This window comes from Tupaia chinensis, unplaced genomic scaffold (genome assembly GCF_000334495.1).
Source record: "Tupaia chinensis unplaced genomic scaffold, TupChi_1.0 Scaffold000127_2, whole genome shotgun sequence".
Taxonomy (NCBI): Eukaryota; Metazoa; Chordata; class Mammalia; order Scandentia; family Tupaiidae; genus Tupaia; species Tupaia belangeri.
Window position 1 is genome coordinate 747,008 of NW_006159596.1, and position 19,569 is coordinate 766,576.

At 46.4% G+C, this 19,569-nt stretch overlaps 1 protein-coding gene across 1 annotated transcript in view; it reads right to left on the reverse strand.

The window, feature by feature from the left end:
• Positions 1 to 19,569, reverse strand: part of MAML3 (mastermind like transcriptional coactivator 3) — a 523,718-nt gene that overhangs the window by 207,494 nt on the left and 296,655 nt on the right. The window contains 1 exon segment of the mRNA XM_027770335.1: positions 29 to 1,062. Coding sequence (XP_027626136.1) covers positions 29 to 1,062 — 1,034 coding nt within the window.

A 19,569-nucleotide genomic window follows, 5' to 3' on the forward strand; every position in this document is an offset into this window, starting at 1 on the left:
GGGCGACCTGCTAGTGTGATGGTAGTGTTGTTGCTGCTGCTGCTGCTGCTGCTGCTGCTGCTGCTGTTGCTGCTGCTTCTGTTGCATGAGTTTGGCCCTTTGCTGCTGCTGAGCAGCCATCTGTTTGAGCTGCTCTGCTGGAGACATGTCAGAGCTGGGCACAGCCACAGGGCCTGACCCTGAAACAGCCACTGTCACTGCTGCTGGATTAAGGAGATAACCATTTCCAGGCCGAGGTGGAGCTTGGCTTGGAGTGTGGGCTTGGTTTGGAGTTTGAGGGGACTGAACAGCACAGTTTGCTGGTGAGCTGGCGGGATTTGGAGCTGCGGGAGTGCTGGCAACAGAAGGTAAATTGGTGGCTATGGAGACAGTAGAAAAGGGAGGTCCAGAGGAAGAAGGCCTTGTCTGGGGAGATCCTATGGAGACATGTCCAAAGGGAGAGTGAGAGGGGTCACTCTTCACACTTGCACTCTCCTGGGAAAGAGGGGTCTCAGCTGCTGGCTGTGAGAATTCTGGCTCTTTCTTCTCTTCGAAGTCTTCGTTGAACAGGTCTTGTATGTCATCTTCAGGAACTGTGTTGGCCAACTCATCTATTAATTCTTGCCACTCCTGATCATTCAGGTTAATGTCCGAGAACAGCTTGTTCTGATTTGAAAGAGATGTTTCTGATGTGTCTATGCACGTAGGGTCATCTAAAGGCTCTTGTTTCAGGTCCTTGCTCTGCAAGATGGTAAAGGTGTCCTCGAGGTCACTGCAACCATTGACAGGAAGCTTAATCTCAGGGAGTCTACCATTCTTACTCAGGTCTTCTAGAAGCCCAGGAGTATGGCTTCCACTATTCTGCAAGGGCAAAGAAGGCTTCAGGTCAAGTTGGTGAAGAGGAGAAGCTGAAGGCAGTGGCATGTTATTGGGCAGACTGTTGATGGCTTCCATCCCTGTTGGAATGTCCTTTCGGAGTCGCTTGCTAGTTGGAGAAAAGCTCCCATCGCAAGCGCCATTCTGCTGGTCTCCATTAAGTGGTGATCGGGCTCCTTCCAACTTCCTTTTCACAGTCTCTTGTAGCTGGAAAAGAAAACAGGCAAAAGGATGACTCGATCTCCAAGTCATATTTTACTCTTTAAGCATTGTGATGTACATTGCTATGAACTGACTTTAAAATGGGTTTGAACACATAGGAAAAAAATTATACTTCTAATTTCAAAATAAGGCAACACAGCAATTCAAATTCTACAGGAAAATATTTTACCTGAAAGTAGAGCTCACAGGGCTAAGAAACAGAAAACAAACTAAAAGTTGAAGGGTGGGGAGCAAAAGAAGGGAGACAGTTAAAGACAGGATTGTTTCATAGGGAAGAATCTTTTATTATTTTTCAAATAAATGCCAGACATGAGACTTGGACCCAAATTGTTTATGTTTGAGACAGATGTTAGTGCCTATGTTAAATCTTGCCATACCATATCTTAGTTGAGAACATCAAGGAATGAAATCAACAATATCTGAAAGAATACTAAAAAAACCACTAAGATTATGGAATTTATCACATTTACTGAATAGCATAGGACTGAAGGTTATGTTTAATATAACCCAAAACTTCCTTTCAGTTCTTATTTTACCTCTCCTTTCAGCACCTCTTGGTATAGTATCTTTCTCTCTCTCTCCCTTTTTCGAGAGATATGTGCTAGAGGGCCACGTGCTCACTGGATACACAGAGACAGAAAGTGAGAAATTACCTCCCAGGAGGGATGGCCATGCTGCTATCCCTTCTTCTCCATTCTCCTCTTGGGATTTTGGACACACACGCACACATGAGTTCAAGCTGCTGGATCTGGGACTTGAACTGCAGTTGATCATGTGGGAGTCCAGAGCCTTAACCACTTTGCCACCTGCTGGCCCCATCCCACTCTCTTTTAAAAGCACATTTCCATTGGTTTCCATGCTATCACACTCTTTTGGATTTCCTCCTTTCTCTCCACCTGCTTTTTCTCCTAAATGATTAGATCCTTCAATGTTTTCTCTTAACCTTATTTTTCCTTCTGTTCACTCTACACGCTTGCCCAAATGGTTTCATCTATTACAGCGGCTTCAACTATCTTCCCTAGGCAGACGACCCCACAATAGTATCCCACCCTGACGTTCTCTGCTGCTCAACTCCACTAGTGCCAACATTCTCCTGGGTGTTTCACAGACATTGAACTTACTGTCTTTTCTTTGAATACAATCTTGATTTTCACCAATGTTCGCCATCTCAGTATCTACCCAGTTACCCAAGTCACAAACCTGAGCGTTTTTCTTGAAACCTCCTACATCACCAGTCACCAAGTCCTATGCCTTCTACCTCGCAAATCTACCTCTGCTGTGCCCACACACCTCGGTCCTCTCTGCTACCATCCTGGTCTCTCTCTGGACTGTTGCAATGCTCTCCTCACTGGTCTCTTTGCCTTGCCTCCATGGACCTACCCATTCACCCTCCCAGCTTTTCTTTTATTCATTGTTTCATTCTGCCTTAATCTATTTTCTATATTGCTACCTTCTCCAAAAAAATAAATTGCCCCTTCTGTTTTTACTCTGCCATGACTTCTACTGTCTCTAGATTAAAATCCACCTGGCTCCTGCTCATCTTTCCAGGCTCGCCTTCTTAGCTCTCTACTCAGCATCAGCCTCCTCCTCTCCCACCACACATTTTTCTACCAACTCTTCTGAAACTCTTTTAGTTCCTTAAATGGGCCCTGCGTTCCTTCTGCTTCCAAGGCATGGTATGTGTTTTCTTTTCTAGAAACATACTTCTCCCCCTCCCTTTCCTCTTTTCCTGGTTAATAGCCACTTATTTTTCAGGTCAAATCTCAGATTTCATTTACTTTAAGAAGCCTTCTCTTATATCCCCTCACCACCCCATCTACATTAGGTGCCTCTTCCTCCTCTTCTTCCTCTTCTCTTTTTAGGAGTATTTATTTCATTTTATTTATTTAAATTTGCTATAGGACACATGCGCTCACCAGAGAGGAAGAGAGAAAGCAAAAATGCAAGTTGCTGGGTCCAGGACTTGAACTGCAATTGGCCATGTGGATTGGCCCCTACATGCCTTCTTTGACCTACCCAAACTGGGCTGGAAATTCCAGAATAAGTTTCCCCACCCATCTATACTTCACCATCATCACTTTTACCATACTTTTGGGCAATGGTCTAAGTGTGCCATGAAGGTAGGGACTATGGCTGACTCACTCACTGTGTGTCCAAGGGCTCAGTGCTCACACTCCGTGCTCAGCTTCATATCTGTGGTTAATAAATAACTGCAAAGCAAATGATCAATTCTGTTGTCTGATCTGAAGGGGCTAAAGAGGTGAGTCTGTATCAGAGCAGGAGACCACCCCATTGACCAGAAGGAACGCCCAATTTTGAGACTCCATGTTCCTGGTAATAAGTGTGATTGATCTCTTAGCCTCGAGAGTGTTATGTCCACTTAGTCAGACTCATTTTAGAAGTCCAGTTAAGGGACCAGCAGTTAGCGTAATGGCCATGTTGCTGGACTCCCATATAGTCGACTGCGGTTCGAGTTCCGGACCCGGTGGCTTAAACTCACGCCGGGCACGTGTGCGTGCGTGCCCAAGATCCCAAGAGGAGAATGGAGGAGAAGGGATTGCGGCGTGGCCATCCCCCCTGGGGGGTGATTTCTCGCTTTCTGTCTCTCTGTCTCTCTTTGTCTGTCTGGTGAGCTCACGTGCCCTATAGCAAAAACCTCTCCAAAAAAAAAGAACCTGACTGGGACCAGCAGATGGTGTAATGGTTATGTCGCTGGACTCCTACATAGTCGACTGCAGTACGAGTCTTGAACTGGAGGCTTAAAACTCACACCGGGCACATGTGCACGTGTGCCCAAAATCCTGAGAGGAGAATAGAGGAGATGGGATTGCAGTATGGCTATTTGCCCGGAGGGTGATTTCTCACCTTTTTGTCTCTCTGGAGAGCGCATGCGCCATAGAGCAAAAATCTCAAAAAGAGACTGACTCTATTTTAGAAAGCACAAGTCTATGATGCTCTCCTAGGTCATCAATGGAGACAGATGCTCCATTTCTTCTTTAAAATGATGTTAGCTGGTTCAAGTCCCAGACCCAGCAGTTTGAAAAACACACCCAGTCGCATGTGTGTATATGCCCAAAATCCTGAGAGGAGAAGGGATTATGGCATGGTCATCACCCAAGGGTTTTTTTTCTCTCTCTCTGTCTCTCATGTGCACAAACTCATACACCCTCTAGCACATTCAAAAAAAAAAGCACAAAAACACTGGTGGTCAAGACCACAGAGACAGACAGACAGACTTATCCGCCTGGGAACCCCAAGCTTCACTTCCTAGCAGCTGAGTGGGCCTGGCTGGGTGACATAGTGTAGTTCAGTATTATAGTAATAGCACAGGCTCTGGAATTAGAACGCCTGGGTTCAAACTCAAGATCCCCTCCCCAAGAGTTACTATATGTGCATGTTGTCTGGTTCTGAATACAGGTTGGCTATGAAACCATGTCTCTTAGAAAGCAAGTCACATGAAGGCAGGGATGTTTCCATCTTGCGTACTAATGTGTCCCCAGCAGCTCAGAGTAAACAATAAATATCTGGCAGAATGAGTAAGTCCTTGAAAAGTTGTTTAACCTCTCCCAAGTCCTGGTTTCCTTATCTGCAAAGTGGGTCAATACCTGGCTCAGAGAGTTACCGTGAGGATGAACTGAAAGGAAATATATAAAAAGCACTCCGTTTCACACCTGATACCCAGCAACCACCCACGAAGCCTTAGCTGGGCTGCTTTCAAAATCCTGCCATCCAAATAGTCACGATGGTTTCCTGGATCTTCCAAACACAAATAGGTAGGCTGATAATATTTCTACTCCCTCACCGGCAAAACCCTAACGTTTTCCAAGCATCTGGTGTAGCTTTTTTAATATGAACAACAAAAATCAAATTTGCAATTCAAGCCCAAGTCCAAGCGCTAATGCATTCGTGCCCTAGATTACGGAACAGCAGAGCTAGATTGTCGAGGTTCGAATCAAATACGTTTTCAGGGCACCACCTGCACGGAGCCGCTGAGCATTTCCTTTTCCTTGAGGGCCCAAAGTGCTCCACCGCTGGCCCCTTTAGCCCACATCTTGACAGATATTTCACACGTCAGCATTCTGCAACGTAAGGAAGACATCACAGGAGATGCTATGCGAAGGCTTTTATGTTTTCTTTTGTTATGTCCAAAACAGAGAGCAATCTCAGCATCTGTCTGTCTCGTGGCTCTTTGTTATATGGGAAGGTGGCCTGAGAGCTTAATTCTCTCTTTATGTCCCTCGCGGGAGACAGAAGGAGAGCGGGGAGGGAGGGAGGGAGGGAGGCAGCACCGGCTGTGGGTCTGAGCATGACGGCGGGCGTGCAAGCACCTGCTCCGGGAGCTTGCGTGTGGTTGACTGCAGCAGGCAAACGTCCTTGGGAACCCCACCCCTCCACCCACAGGACTCAGCTTAGGGCCTCATCTCCCAAAGCCTTATCTTGGGGAGTCCTTGGCCCTCCTGCTTCACAAAGCTGGAAGCCTCTTAGGGTGATGGTGCCTTCGTGGAAGAACCACAGGGGCTCTTTCCTGAGCACCCGCCCCCTCACTCCTGGATTACTATTATTACGTGCACATGTTTTCTCCCACGAAGGGAAGCTGGGGTGCTCGGAACTGAAGGACGCTGTTCACTCAGTGCCTGTGACAGCACAAGCCCAGATCGTCAGCTACTCTGAGGGAAATGATTCCTCCACCGTAATGGCTCCAGCATGAGTGGGGAGCTTGTGTTGCTGTGACACTGTCATGTGTGTGTGTGTGTGTGTGTGTGTGTGTGTGTGTGTGAGAGAGAGAGAGAGAGAGAGAGAGAGATGGAGGGAGGAAGGGAGGAAAGGAGAAAGACAGAGAAACTGAGAGCCAGAATGGTTGGCGAGGCGTGCATTCCCACAGACCAGCTGTAATAAGAGCTGTGTCTCCTATAAGAACACTCGTCCACCCAGGAAGGATCCTGTTTCATCCTCACAGAAAACCTTTGGGGCAGGCCGTGTGCTGGTCTGGTGGTTTGACAGGGAAAGGGCGGTTGTGAAGGAGGTGGAATGGGCAGGGCTGGATGACACCCAAAACAAGGAGGAGTGTGGCCGCAGTTACCAGGCTGCGGCTGACAGGCCCAGTTCCCAGGAGGTTCTTGAGGCGTCCCCTGGGCTGGCACGTCTATGATAAGGAGACCCTTTCTTCCTTTAGACCTGTCACAGTGCCAGCAAATTCAAAAGTACTGTGATTTTTTAAAGAAATTGTGCAGGATCACGGAGTTTGGGAAATACGGGTTATGAGGACACGGCTATTAATAATGAAGACTCTTGAGATAGAAGTCATTGGAGTAGACCATCATACTATTTGTTCCCTGCCCCTAAAGATTGAAAAATATCATTAGAATCAGCTCACGGAGGGGGGACTCCCAGCATAGAGAGATTAGGTAGGATGTCCATCTGAGATTACAGAGCTGGGGTGGGCAAAGGCAGATAAATCTAGATTCAAATTCAAACTCAGATCTGACTCTTTGGCTCAAACTGCCCCTCATCCTGGACTGGGAACAGCATGGCCATGCCTTCCTCAGTACTCTGGGCTCTGACGCCAACTGGGATGACACTCTCTCAGAAATCACCTTGAATTCTGCCCTCTACCCACCACCCACGCCCACTTCAACCTCAGGAATGATCTGTTCTTATCATCTATGAATTTCTGTAATTGACAGAGGCTGCTAGTGCTTAAGTGTGAGAGAGAAAAACTAGTACCCACCTTGTGGGGTGTAATCACACCACAATCTCTTCTCCTCCATTTCTTTATCCTGTTGGGATTTGGGGCACACATGTACAGGTGCTCAGAGTGTTTCAAGCCACTGGGGCTGGGCTTCAAACCACTCAGGGAGCCATGTTGGATCTGGCTATCTTAACCACTAGCCTATGGGGCCAGCCCTCATCTATGAATTTTATTCTCATCTTGGACACTCAATGCCACTAGCTTAGGATAGCTCTTCAATACCTCTCCTGTGGATTTCTGGAGCAGCTCCCAATAAGCGTCTCTGCCCAGTCCTACCCCTTCCAACTCATGCTTTGTCCAGTAGCTGTGATTTTCTCTCTCAAAGGTAATCAGGCCCCTGGTTCTCTTTTGGCCTGTGAAGCTAGCCACCACCTTGAGCATCAGCTAAATCCAGCACATGGTCTCCTCATAATGGGATCCTTGTCCCTGCAAAGTCCTCAGTCTTGGCTATCACTGCCAATCTTCTTCCCCTGCTTGCCCCCCAACACCAATCCACTCCAAACTTCCCGCTATGCTTAGTTATTTGCAGTTCCCGGGATGGTAGGTGCTTGTTTTCTCTCTCTGAGTCTTGGCATGCTTCATGCCCTCATTCACCCCCTACACCTGACCCGGTCTGTTTGTCCCTCACGATCCGTGTTAGACATGGCCTTCCATACCATCTCTCTAGGAAGCCCCTTCTCGTAACTTTGCACCTTGGCGAGGAGCCCCTCCGTGCTCCCACAGCACCCTACTCATGTCACACTGTAACTTTTCTCGTCTCCTTCATGGAGGAATGAATGTATGTTCAGATGAGTATTTTAAATAACCACATTGAGTTTATATCATTGATTCCCAAAGCAGGCACTTGAAACTGTTGGCCTATACAGTGTTTCTGGAGTAAATGTACAGTTTACTTTGGTTATTTGAGGAAATGGACCATCCCCTCCTGAATATTTCTGAGGACTCTTTGGGTCCATGTTGAGAGGCACTAGAGAACACACGAAGCGATTTGTGGAAAAGAAAACGGAAACAGAAAATTTGAGACGTTCAGGTCTCCCATGTTGGGCAAGTCCCATGTGCTGGGTGTTTCCTTCACTGGACTCTACATTTCCATACAAAGGCTTCAAGTGGTTTTTGCCCAGCAAGGCACCCCCGCCCATCAAAAGTGCAAGTGGGCCTCCTTCATCCACCATTAGAGGCACAGTTCTTACCAAGACTTCAATCTAGAATCTTAGCTTGCAGCTGCTAAAACAAATTGAAAGGCTGCAAGAGAACGTTTTGGTCATTTCTATCTGATCTGGTCAAACTAGAAGATAAATCAATTTTCATATGGTTATGCTCTTTCCATTCCACCAGCAGAGGATAAGCCTAGGAACACATGGATGAATTTGACTTGCTTATTTAACGTATTTGATAAGTGACCCAGAATACGCATGTATTAGATATTTTAATTAGGAGAATATGAACAGAGTGCAACACACTTCCAGAACTGTCTTCTAGATTTAAGTGCCTTAGAAAGGATCTTTTGAGGTTTATTTAGAGCTTTGACTTGCTTTAGTGACTTTCCAACATTAATTTGACTAGTTACGTTGGAAGCTTCGGGGAAAAGAATACAGATTATTTGGTCCAGTTTCCACGGTTTCTGATTTAGTAGCTGAACGTGAGGCCCAGTTGGGACACAGGGTGGGGGTACAAGCATGTAAATAAATGAAATCGAGAGCCAGCTTGGCGGCACAGAAGTAAGATGCTGCTCAAGAGAAGCTGGATTCGTATGGAAGGTTGCAAGTTCGGTTCCCTGGTGGGCTTGTTCATGTCAGGCATGTGTGCCTGGCATGACCCTAGCTGGCTGGGAAGGCTGAGGGGGACAGGGTAACGTGGCAGGAGCGCTTGTAGAGGGTGTTTGTTTCTCTCCCTCTTTCTCTCTTTTACTCTCATGAAAGAAAGAAATCAACTTTATAAAGAATTAATGAAAACCTCAGATTTTTCTGAAGCAGTTGGTCAAGGATCTACAGCTTTTTAGAAATTCTAATCTATTCCAGTCAGTTTGGTGGATGGTGACACGCTGAGGTTGGCCCTTTTTTTTTTGGAATTCATACACACGTGCACGCACACACACACACACACACACACACACACACACACACACACACACACACACACACACACACACACACACACACACACACACACACACACACACACACACACACACACACACACACACACACACACACACACACACACACACACACACACACACACACACACACACACACACACACACACACACACACACACACACACACACACACACACACACGTCAATATAAAATGCTCTTGAGTAGATTGGTAATACTCTGGGGACTCTCCTAAACAGAACTAAGAAACGATGCTCCAGATGAGAATTTTTGAAACCCAGAGGATCCTGAATTCTGCAGAAGTTCATTGAACTTCTACAAGACTTTCCATGAAAATGTGTTTTTTAATTTATTTGGCAGAAGGTGCACGTACTTGCAAGAGAGAGAGAAGTGAGAAATCACGCCCCATGGCGCATCTCCACACCACAATCCCTTCCCGTCTACTTCTCCACCCTATCTGGAGGTGGAGAATCGGCACAGCTATACTCATGCCCAGTGTGTTCCTCAAGCTACCGAGTCCAGGATTTGAACTATGCAGTTGGTTATGTGGGATTCTAGGTGCCCTAACCACCACGCCACTGTCTGGCCCATATTTAAAAACAATATATTCGATTTTTCTGAGCCCAGTAATATCCTTGGCCATTTCCTCCTCTGTGTTACATACTTACTTTCACTTTACTCAAGGAATTCCGGGATGCCATGTGGCACCAGTCACCATGCCAGGAGCTGAGTGGTCGGCTCGTCCCCAAGAACAAAGACCATGTCAGAAAGGGAACACACGCCCTAGGCGCATCAACAGAGGGTGGGTACATTAGTTTTAGAGATCTATCATTGTGAAAGGCAGGGCAACGCAACAACAGAAAGAGAAATCTTACAGCTCCTGGAGCCTCCCTGGTCACCTTATCCATGCCAAATATCACTTTTACTACATTGAAATTTTTATTCATGATTGAGTGCATGCACATGCATGAGAGCGAGTATGGGAAGACTTGGCCATGACGTCATCCCCTCTAGTTTTCCAGCCCTACAGGACCTGGGCATGTATGTGTGTGTGTGTGTGTGTGTGTGTGTGTGCATGCATCTGTGTTTTTTTCTCAGACTGACCAAAGTGGGAACCTGAACTGTGTCTGGCATGTGGTTTCTGTCTCCACAGTCCAGCATGCTACTGACTGTCACTGAAGGTGGGCCATGAGTTTTAAAAAGTGATATGTATATAAATATTTACTATATATATAAATATAGATGGGCACATATACATACATATACACATACGTGTTTGCGATTTCAAAGAGCCCACAGTTTCAAGCTTTTGCTTGTGACCATCCTAGAATATAGCTTCCCTCAATCCTGGTCAATGGGAAATGCTGGGTCTCTGGAGGGGCTGTCAACCATGAGCAGTTAAAAATCTCTATGCTGAAATGCTCAAGAAGAAATGCACCCTCTTTAAAGGGGCCTCACCCTCTCAGTGGGCATCTGAAATATGAGCTGAAGAGGCCCATGGGAATATGGGACCACGGAACAGCCCAAGCCCAGGGGAACAGGACCATTCAAAACATTTTGAGGAGTTTTGAGGTTATTTTTAGAAATAACTATAATCACTTTTCTTTCTGCTGGGAGTCAGATGGAAAACTCCTTTCCCAAGTAGTCTTCAGTGTACACAGACTGAGGGCACCTCTCTTCAATGTTGGAAACAAGAATGCCTGATACCCATCCCAGCTGGGAGGTGCTACAGCAAGGTTCCTGTTAATTACTCTTTGAAAACATTTAAAATCTTGTTGTTTTTAGGTACGTTTAGGTATGTTTAATCCTTTATACTTAAATTTGTAATAAATACTAACTGAATGCACAATCTACCTATTGGAGATGGGTCATAAACCATCAGGAGCAGTGGTAGACAGGGCCTTTGATATTTAGAAACCCTAAGTCCCAGGGCTAGCAGATAGCATAGTGGTTATGGTGATGGACTCTCACGGGGCCGATCGTGGTTCGAGTCCTGGATCCGGTGGCTTGAAACTCACACCGAGCACGTGTACCTGCATGCCTAAGATCCTGGGAGAATGGAGGAGAAGGGATTACAGTGAGGCCATCTTCCCTGGGGGAGGGGGTGATTTCTTACTTTCCCTCTCACTCTCTTTCTCTCTTTCTCTTTAGTGAGTGCACATGACCTAAGGCAAAACCTCTTAAAAAAAAAGAAAAGAAAAGAAAAGAAACCCTAAGTCCCTCAAATCTCCAACTTGCCAAATACATCAGTGCTCGTATGACTTCTGACTTTTTTCCCAAGTGAATGAATAAATTCTCTACTCATCCCAGGGCACACAATCCTGTGTACTCTTTATCTCAGAAGTTATAAAGTCTTTCACAAGCTCTATGCATGCAATTTAAATTGGCGCATTAACCAAACTATTATCTACCCCTTAAAAAAGGAAGACTGTCGTCTCTGTAAGTGCTGACACTCTATGATTTTCAATGTCTTCACATGGTTTTCAGCAGAATGAGTGTCTAAGTTTTTATCAGGCGGTTTGATTCACTGCTTACTAAATGTTTCGAGATATTATGGTCGTATAGTATTCTAATTGGGTGAGAGCTCACCATGCACCAGGCTTCATGCTCAGTGCTCTACATAGATTAGCTCAATTAATCCCCACAATAGCCCAAGATGGATAAGGAATGGGTTCAGAGAGGACACGTAATTTGTCCTGAGCACACGGTAGACTCCTGCTCCGTTCTCTCCTACTCTGTTATTCTGTGTCTAATGCCTTCTGTCCCAACCAAACTCCAGCAAATTCTGCTTAGACGTGCTGGGAAAGTGTTTCAGACACTGGTGTCGTGACAGTCCAAAGAGGATGCGTTCGTGTCTTTGAGTCAGACCTGCCTGATTCGCAGAAAAGTGTCGTGCGACAAGGAAAGACGTTACTCTGCACATTTAGCATATGTTTCAGACGTGACGGTAGCTACAGCCCAGAAAGCTCCAGGAGACAGCGGATGTGTGCAGCCTAGCGGCAACGTTCTCCACCCAGGAGCTTTCTGCAGGAAAAGCTGCATCGAGATGGGTGAAGGCCATGAAAATTCCACAATCTGACCCCGAGCTGCTGTCCTCTCATAGGCAGAAACACACACACACACACACACATGTATGACATTGCGTTTATGATTAAGGCCAAGAAACAATCTGTGTAGGAATATCGCCTACCATCCCTTACTAGCAATCATGCATACACTTCCTATGTAAACACGCCTGCATGCATGACCTCTTGCTACTGTCTGAAATGCCTGGGATTTTATTTAGCGCTGTAAAGAAATGACAGTGGAGAAGGCTGGTGAGGAAGAAAGGAAAACCGTAAGGGAGGAAGAGGCAAGTGACACATCAGATCTTATCTACATCATTCGCTGCAGCAGACTCACACCAACAGCACCGACCAAAGCAGGCAAGTTAGAACTAAGCTGCTGAGGTTTCGATTTGTTTATTTTCTGGGAGGAGGGAGTCAGGGAGGAGAACTACTTCGGGGAGGCCTAGTATTTTTCTCTCCCTTGGGTAGGAATCAAGAATATTTTTATTTCACTGTTTACTCAAAATGTCCCTTTTTTTTTTTTTCCAACGAGGCATTTGCAGTTTTTTGTTTTCAGCCCCTTCTGGGAGACTTGCTTTCCTCCATGGCACTGAAGTTGTGCAGAGGCACCAACCAGCTTAGGAGATGCAAATAGCCCAGGGCCTCCAGACCTGACATTGCTTTTGAATAAAATCCCAGCCTATGTTTATCTCCCTTTGGAAAACAAAAGTATTGAAATAAGATCTCCTAGTCTATAAAAAAGCCGACTGTTTCCCTCAAAGAGGTCAGGCATTGTTCTTTGTGAGTTTTAGTTTGCAAAAAGCAGTATTTCCAGGCAGGTAAGAGTTACCTCCTGGAAGAATCTCAGTTTCTCTCTCTTCACCTCCCTCTCACACACCCATCTCATGAGAAAAAGAAAAGGACGCAATTCCTTTTATTTATTTTTTTAGTTGGCTATAGGGTGCACATGCCTGCTGGAGAGGGACAGAGAGAGAGAGAGAGAGAGGGAGAGAAAAAGTACCCCCCAGGGGAAATGACCGCGCCACGATTCCTTCTCCTCCACTCTTGGGATTTTGTGCATGCATGCACACACTCTTGGTGTGTTTTTCAAGCTGCCGGGTCCAGGACTCAATCCACACAATCAGCCATGTGGGAGCCAGCTGTGTTAAGTGCCAGGCCACCTCTCTGGCCCCTAGGATGCAATTCTTATTTCTAGACAGCATCTGCCTCCCAGATCTCCACTTCATAGCAGGTTTTTACTCCAAAGCTGAAGGGGAAGACCTTGCCTTGATTGCTGTTATTTATAACTTTTAGAACCCCTTTGCTCACGCACAGGAGAGGAGGCCGAATTAGAGGATTTTTCTCTCTGGGATGAGTTGCCCATGAGTGGACAGGCACACATGCCCACAGGCAAACGGAGGTAGTTGAACCCGTTCTGAGCGTGTTACCCCTGGGCGGCCATGGGGTGCACCATGCTCGGTCCATAAACTGATGCTCTGGAGCCTGTCAGAGGCGCTTTCATCTGTGGGAGAAGCAGTTCAGCTTCAACCCACCAGCTGAAATTCATTTCTCAGAAGAAATTAGACCAAGACACTGTTGTTATAGCAACAGTCAGAGTCCTTGACGCAGCCTCTCCCCCACAACCTTGCTGACTTCTGTGGGTAGGATTTCAATTATGTATAGTGAGGACCAGGGCTTGACCTGGGCGGGCCCTTGATTAGCCCTTATGGAGCACGAGCCTAAATCCTCTACATCCAGTCTGAAGCTAAAAGACAAGACTCCTTGAGTTGCTCAGAGTTCTCCCAAGCCTGCTAGTCCGATGAGCAGTGAAAACAGGCAAAACCCCCCTGTGGATTCAGTGCTTCCATCTCCTAGGTAGGCACCAGACATGTGGCCACTGAATTTCCAGCATGGACTAGTACTGGCCACTTCAGAGTAGGAAGTGCCAGTGAGAAGGGCGATGTCAGCTATGAATTCTGAAGGCACGTCATTACTTCAGTCCTACAGGCCTATCTACTTGGGGGTGTGTAATTCCCAATATAATAGCCCACTCCAAGCTCCGAAAACAACAACCATCTCCAAGATGCCTTCCTTGATGAAAGCACACACTTGTACCACATTTTTTCATACTTTTTTTTTGTTTGTTTATTATTTATTCCAAGAGAGATGAGATGGTATGAGACAGGGAGACAAAGATACAACACCATGGAAAGGATCCTGATGCCATGATCCACCCCTAGCGTCTTCCAGCCCACCCATGCTTGGTGACATCAGGGAGGTCTTTGGCCACAAACCGGTGACCTTCCTGGTCTGCCTCATAGAACGGCACCTACATCTGGCCCATTATTACTGTATCCTGTTTTTCTTTTTTTTTCTTAAAGAAGTATTTAATTTTGTGTATCATTATTATTATTATTTAATTCACCAGAAAGAGGCAGAGAAAGAGAGGGAAAGTGAGAAAGCAAGCTACCAGGTCCAGGACTTGAACTGTGGTTGAACATGGAGTTCAGTGCTTTTTTTTTTGAGAGATTTTCACTGTAGGGCACGTGTGCTCGCCAGACAGACAGAAAGAGACATAGAGACAGAAAGCGAAAAATCACCCCCCAGGGGGGATGGTCACGCCGCAATCCCTTCTCCTCCATTCTCCTCTCGGGATCTTGGGCACGCACGCACACGCGCCTGGCGTGAGTTTTTTAAGCCACCGGGTCCGGGACACGAACCGCGGTCGACTACGTGGGAGTCCAGCGACACAGCCATTACGCTAACTGCTGGTTCCCTGGAGTCCAGTGCTTTAACCACCATGCTATCCGCTGGTCCCTATTACTGTATCTTAATGGCGCAAAACATTCCATAGAAGTTCAGCCGTGTAGCAAGCTTCAGCTGTCCTCGGGACACACAGACATGGTAAAAATGTAGGAAGCCATTGTTCGTGACTAATTATTGGCTGAACTGCAGCCTTCTACCGGCCCCACCCTCTCATATGTTGAAGTTCTAACCCCTAGTACCTTGGAATGTGACTACTGGGAGACAGGGTCTTTAACTAGGTAATTAAGCTAAAACGAGGTTATTAGGGTAGGTCCAAACCCAGCATGGCTGGTGTCTTTTTAAGAAGAGGAGATGGACACAGCTACAGAGGGAAGGCCATGTGAAGACCCTGGAAGAAGATGGCTGCCTCCAGCCCAGGAGAGAGGCCTGTCTTAGTCTGTTTGTGCTGATATAACAACTACCTGGGACTGGGTAATTTATACAGAATGGATATTTCTTTCTCATGGTTCTGGAAGTTGGGAAGTCCAAGATAAGCACCATCAGAGACAGGGTCTGGTTAGACTCCGTTCCTCATAGACAGCGCCATCTAGGTGTTCTCACATGGCAGAGAAAGGATGGAAGGAGGAAAGAAGATGACGTTATGTGCTGACAGAACAGCACAAGGGAAGGGCAGAAACTATTGCCCCAGCCCTTTCCTAAGGTCCTTGCGGATCACTTGAAATCTGGGGGACATTCAGGCCATGGCATGACCTCAGAAGAGAACACGTCTGCCCACACTTCGGTCTTGGACTTCCAGGCTCCAGACCTGCGGGAGTAGATTTCTGTTGTTTAAACCATCTAGCATGTGGCACCTAGCTATGGCAGGCTGAGCAAAGTACTAACACCAGAAATTGGGTTTAAACATAGCTCCGTCCTCTCGGTGTCTTGTATAAGGGAGTCTCAAAAAGTTTGTGGAAAGTGCATATTATGGAAAGAAAAAGCTATGCGTGGATCCCAACTTTTTTGTGCCAAAATAACTCATCTGTTAACTCTGTTTTTCCCTAAACATTTTGAAGTTTCCTTGTATAGATTAGGTGCTAAGTAACTATTTTAAAGAAACATCCTGCACACCTGTGTTCATGCTTTGATTCATCTTGTTGACCACCTGCTGCTTGCTGGGTTCCAGATCAGGCCCTAGGGAAACTAGTGACCTTCAGCGCCTTCAGAATGAAGGGGAAAGCAAAGCAGATGAGCGAGGACAGGTGAGTTGGGAGTAGGTGCTTGCGTGGTGGGAGCAGGAAACTCTTAGCCTCCGCTCCAGGGAGCCCTGTCACTCCGCTGGACCAGGCAAGGCTCCCTGGAGGGGAGCTAAAACTTTCAGGACCTACAGGGAGGTGAAGAAGATCCAGGCAGGGAGCACACAGGTTTTGGCCAGAGGAGAAAGAAGCAAGCTTCTCAAGTGAACCCCAGAGAGTTATGTCTGGTTTGAGCCATAGCACAAGGTCAAAGTGCAAAGAAACGAGCCTGGAGAGGTAAAATCTGCACAGATTGGGAAGACCTTGAATCCTACGTTAAGATGCCTGAACCATGGCCAACCGCACAGTCTGAGTCCTGAACCTGGTGGCTCGAAAAATGCCAGGCCTGTATGCACGCATGCTCAGAATCATTAAAGAAGGACAAGATAGGGAAGGGCTTGCAGGGTGCAATCCCCCTGGGAGGTGCCTTCTCACTTTCCTTCTCTGTCTGTCCCTCTCTGGAGAGCACACATACTTAGAGCAAAAAACTAAAACGCAAACAAAAACAAAAAGAATCTTAGACATTGTGTGGTAGGTTTTAGGAGGCACTGGAGGAAAAAGAGTCCCTTGTGATGCTAACTTCTGATTTCATAATGATAAAATTGGTTTGAACTGGCTGCAAAAGGGAACATATTTGAAGTGGTCTGTATTAGTTTGCTAAGGCTGCCAGAACAAAATACCGCAGGCTGGGTGGATCAAACAATGGAAATTGAGAGCCTCACAGTTCTGAGGGCTGGAAGTCCAAGGTCAAAGTGTCAATAGGGGTGGTTCCTTCTGAGGCCTCTCTGCTTAGCTTGTAGATGGTGCCTTCTTGTTCTGTCCTCATGGGGCTTCTCCTCTGTGAGCATGCATCCCTGGTGTCTATGTGTCCAAAATTTCCTCTTCTTTTTGTTTTAGGGGGAGGATTTTTGCTATAGAACACTGTAGTTGCCAGAGAGACAGGGGGACATGGAGAGAGAGAAAGTGAGAAATCATCCCCAGGGGTGATGGCCATGTTGCAATCTTTTTCCCTCCATTCTCCTCTCAGGATTTTGGAACGCACACACATGTACCCAGCATGGGTTTCTTTCCTTTCCTTTTTTCCTTCCTTTTTTTTTTTTCCTTTGGTGAGAGATTTTTACTATAGGACATGTACATTTGCTGGAGAAACCAAGTGAGACAGAGAGACAGAGAGAGAGAAATCGTCCCCCATGGAGATGGCCATACCACAATCCCTTCTCCTCCACTCTCCTCTCGGGATTTTGGGCACGCATGCACAGACACACAGCCTGTTTCAAGCCACCAGGTCCGGGACTCAAACTGCTGCCAACGAAATGGGTATCCAGCTCCTCGATGACCATGCCACCCGCTGGTCCCCCAAATTTCCTCTTCATTATTAGGACAGCAGTCATATTGGGATAGGTCTCACCTAAAAGGGCATCTTTTTAACCTTAAATTTTCCAAATACAGTCACATTCTAAAGTACTGGGGATTAAGACTTTACCATTTAAATTTCAGGGAAACAGAATTTGTCCCATCCCACGATCCAATATCATTCCTACCTGGCTGATAAGCAAATAGCCAAAGCCACCCTTAACTTAAAAATCAACATGACACAGACCTGAACTAGAGGCAAATGCATCACATCATGACTTTCCCGATGACCCCACAGTTCAACAACTGCTGCTTGGTTCCGAGCAGCAGTTAAAATGTCTGTGTTTTTATAAGTGTGTGTCTCTCCAATTCTAAATAAACTTCACATCCACTCCTTCACTCGTAGCAAAGCAGCAGTCAGAAATGACTCTAAGCAAAACCTCAGAGGAGGCAGGTTAGCCCACCATGACATTAGGAGGCTCTGGATTGTAACCGTCTGTTCTTGGGGGGTGGGGGGGGCAGTAAGTGTTCCCTTACAGTGATAATCCACCTGACTTCAGAGGGACACAGAGGGAAACTGAGGGACAGCGAGGAGGCCTACATGCTGTTCAGAGGAAGAACAGCGAAGGGCAACCAGGATTTGGTGCTCCAGCCCGTTCCCCCTGTGCTAAATCATTTTGCCTCTAACCTGTTTGGAGTTTGTCAACTTTCTGTTCCAGTTGTGGTGCCTTGTAAATGCGCTGTAAAACTGCAGAGTCAAAAGTCTGGCTTTCAATGGCTTTATCTCTCCTACCCAGCCATTCCGATATTATTTATGCAGTTTCCATTATAATACTACTGTTAAGTTTGCATAATATTTTCCGTAACTACCTACTTTTGCATGGTTATGACGATTGAAATCTCCCCCGGGGACGGAAGTTTTTTTTTTTTCCACCATGGTTTCAGTTCCGAAGTAATTTTTTTTTTTTTTTGGATAACAACAAATGATGACTTTAGAGATATTTCTGAAGTTACGTGAATGTGAAAGAAAGGAGGGTTTTACTGCAATGAATATTTTGTTACTGTCTGTCCAACCAAACACCACAAATCAAAAAGAGCCGAACATAAAGGCATCAAGCGAGGCAGTGTAATAGGTTTCACTGAAGACTGCTCACATGGCCCGACTCAACAAAGTGAAGTTCGCATTCACGTGCTTATTGGCATTTAAAATGCCCTGAATATACACAACAGAAAATGTCAGGAACTTGAAAAGCAAAAGATACATACATGTGGTGTTTTCCAGACCTCATGAAAGCACAGCGACTAAACAAACTTAGTGACCAGTTACTGGACCTCTCTGGACCTCCCTTTCCTCAATGCCAACCTGAGACTGCCGGATCACATGACCTCCCGGGCTAGCTTCAGCTCTGAGTCTCTGTTTGGTCTCTGGATTCAAACCAATGACTTACTTTCAGAATCACCCTCGAAGGCACTGCGAATACAGAATAGGCGGAGGAACTTGGCAGGTAGTCACCGAGTAACTATGATCCTCACTTTTACATCCGAGAGCAAGAACTCAGGGGACCAGCAGTTAGCGTAATGGCTATGTCTCTGGACTCCCATGTAGTCGAATGCAGTTTGAGTCCCGGACCTGGTGTCTTAAACTCACGCTGGGTGTGTGTGCGTGTGTGCCCAAGATCCCAAGAGGAGAATGGAGGAGAAGGGATTGCGGTGTGGACAGTCCCCCCCCCACCCCCCGGGGGTGATTTCTTGCTTTCTGTCTCTCTGTCTCTATCTGTCTTTCTGGTGAGCGCACACACCCTATAGCAAAAACTTGTCCCTCTCCCCCCCAAAAAAGACAGCAATGTCCTACCCCACTTAGGCAACCACGACTTGCCTAACTTACACAAGCACGCATGACTTCTCTCCATCTCTGCATGGGACAGTTTGGAGCAGATAGCCTTTAAATTTCAGAAAGAATCCAGGTAATTAGACACTGGAGCGATTTACAAATAGGTGCTGCCTCCTTTTCTGGATGTCCACTACTGCATGGCTCACCCAGAAGAGATGGATGGTTTGCAGGCCTGTAGGCTTAGGGCCTGGGGCCCTGGGTCCTAGAATCACTTCTCTCACAGTGATGCTGTGTATTCTGTGGGAGTCAGTTGATAATTTTGTGGCCATTTATGCCCTGAACCAAAAAAAAAAAA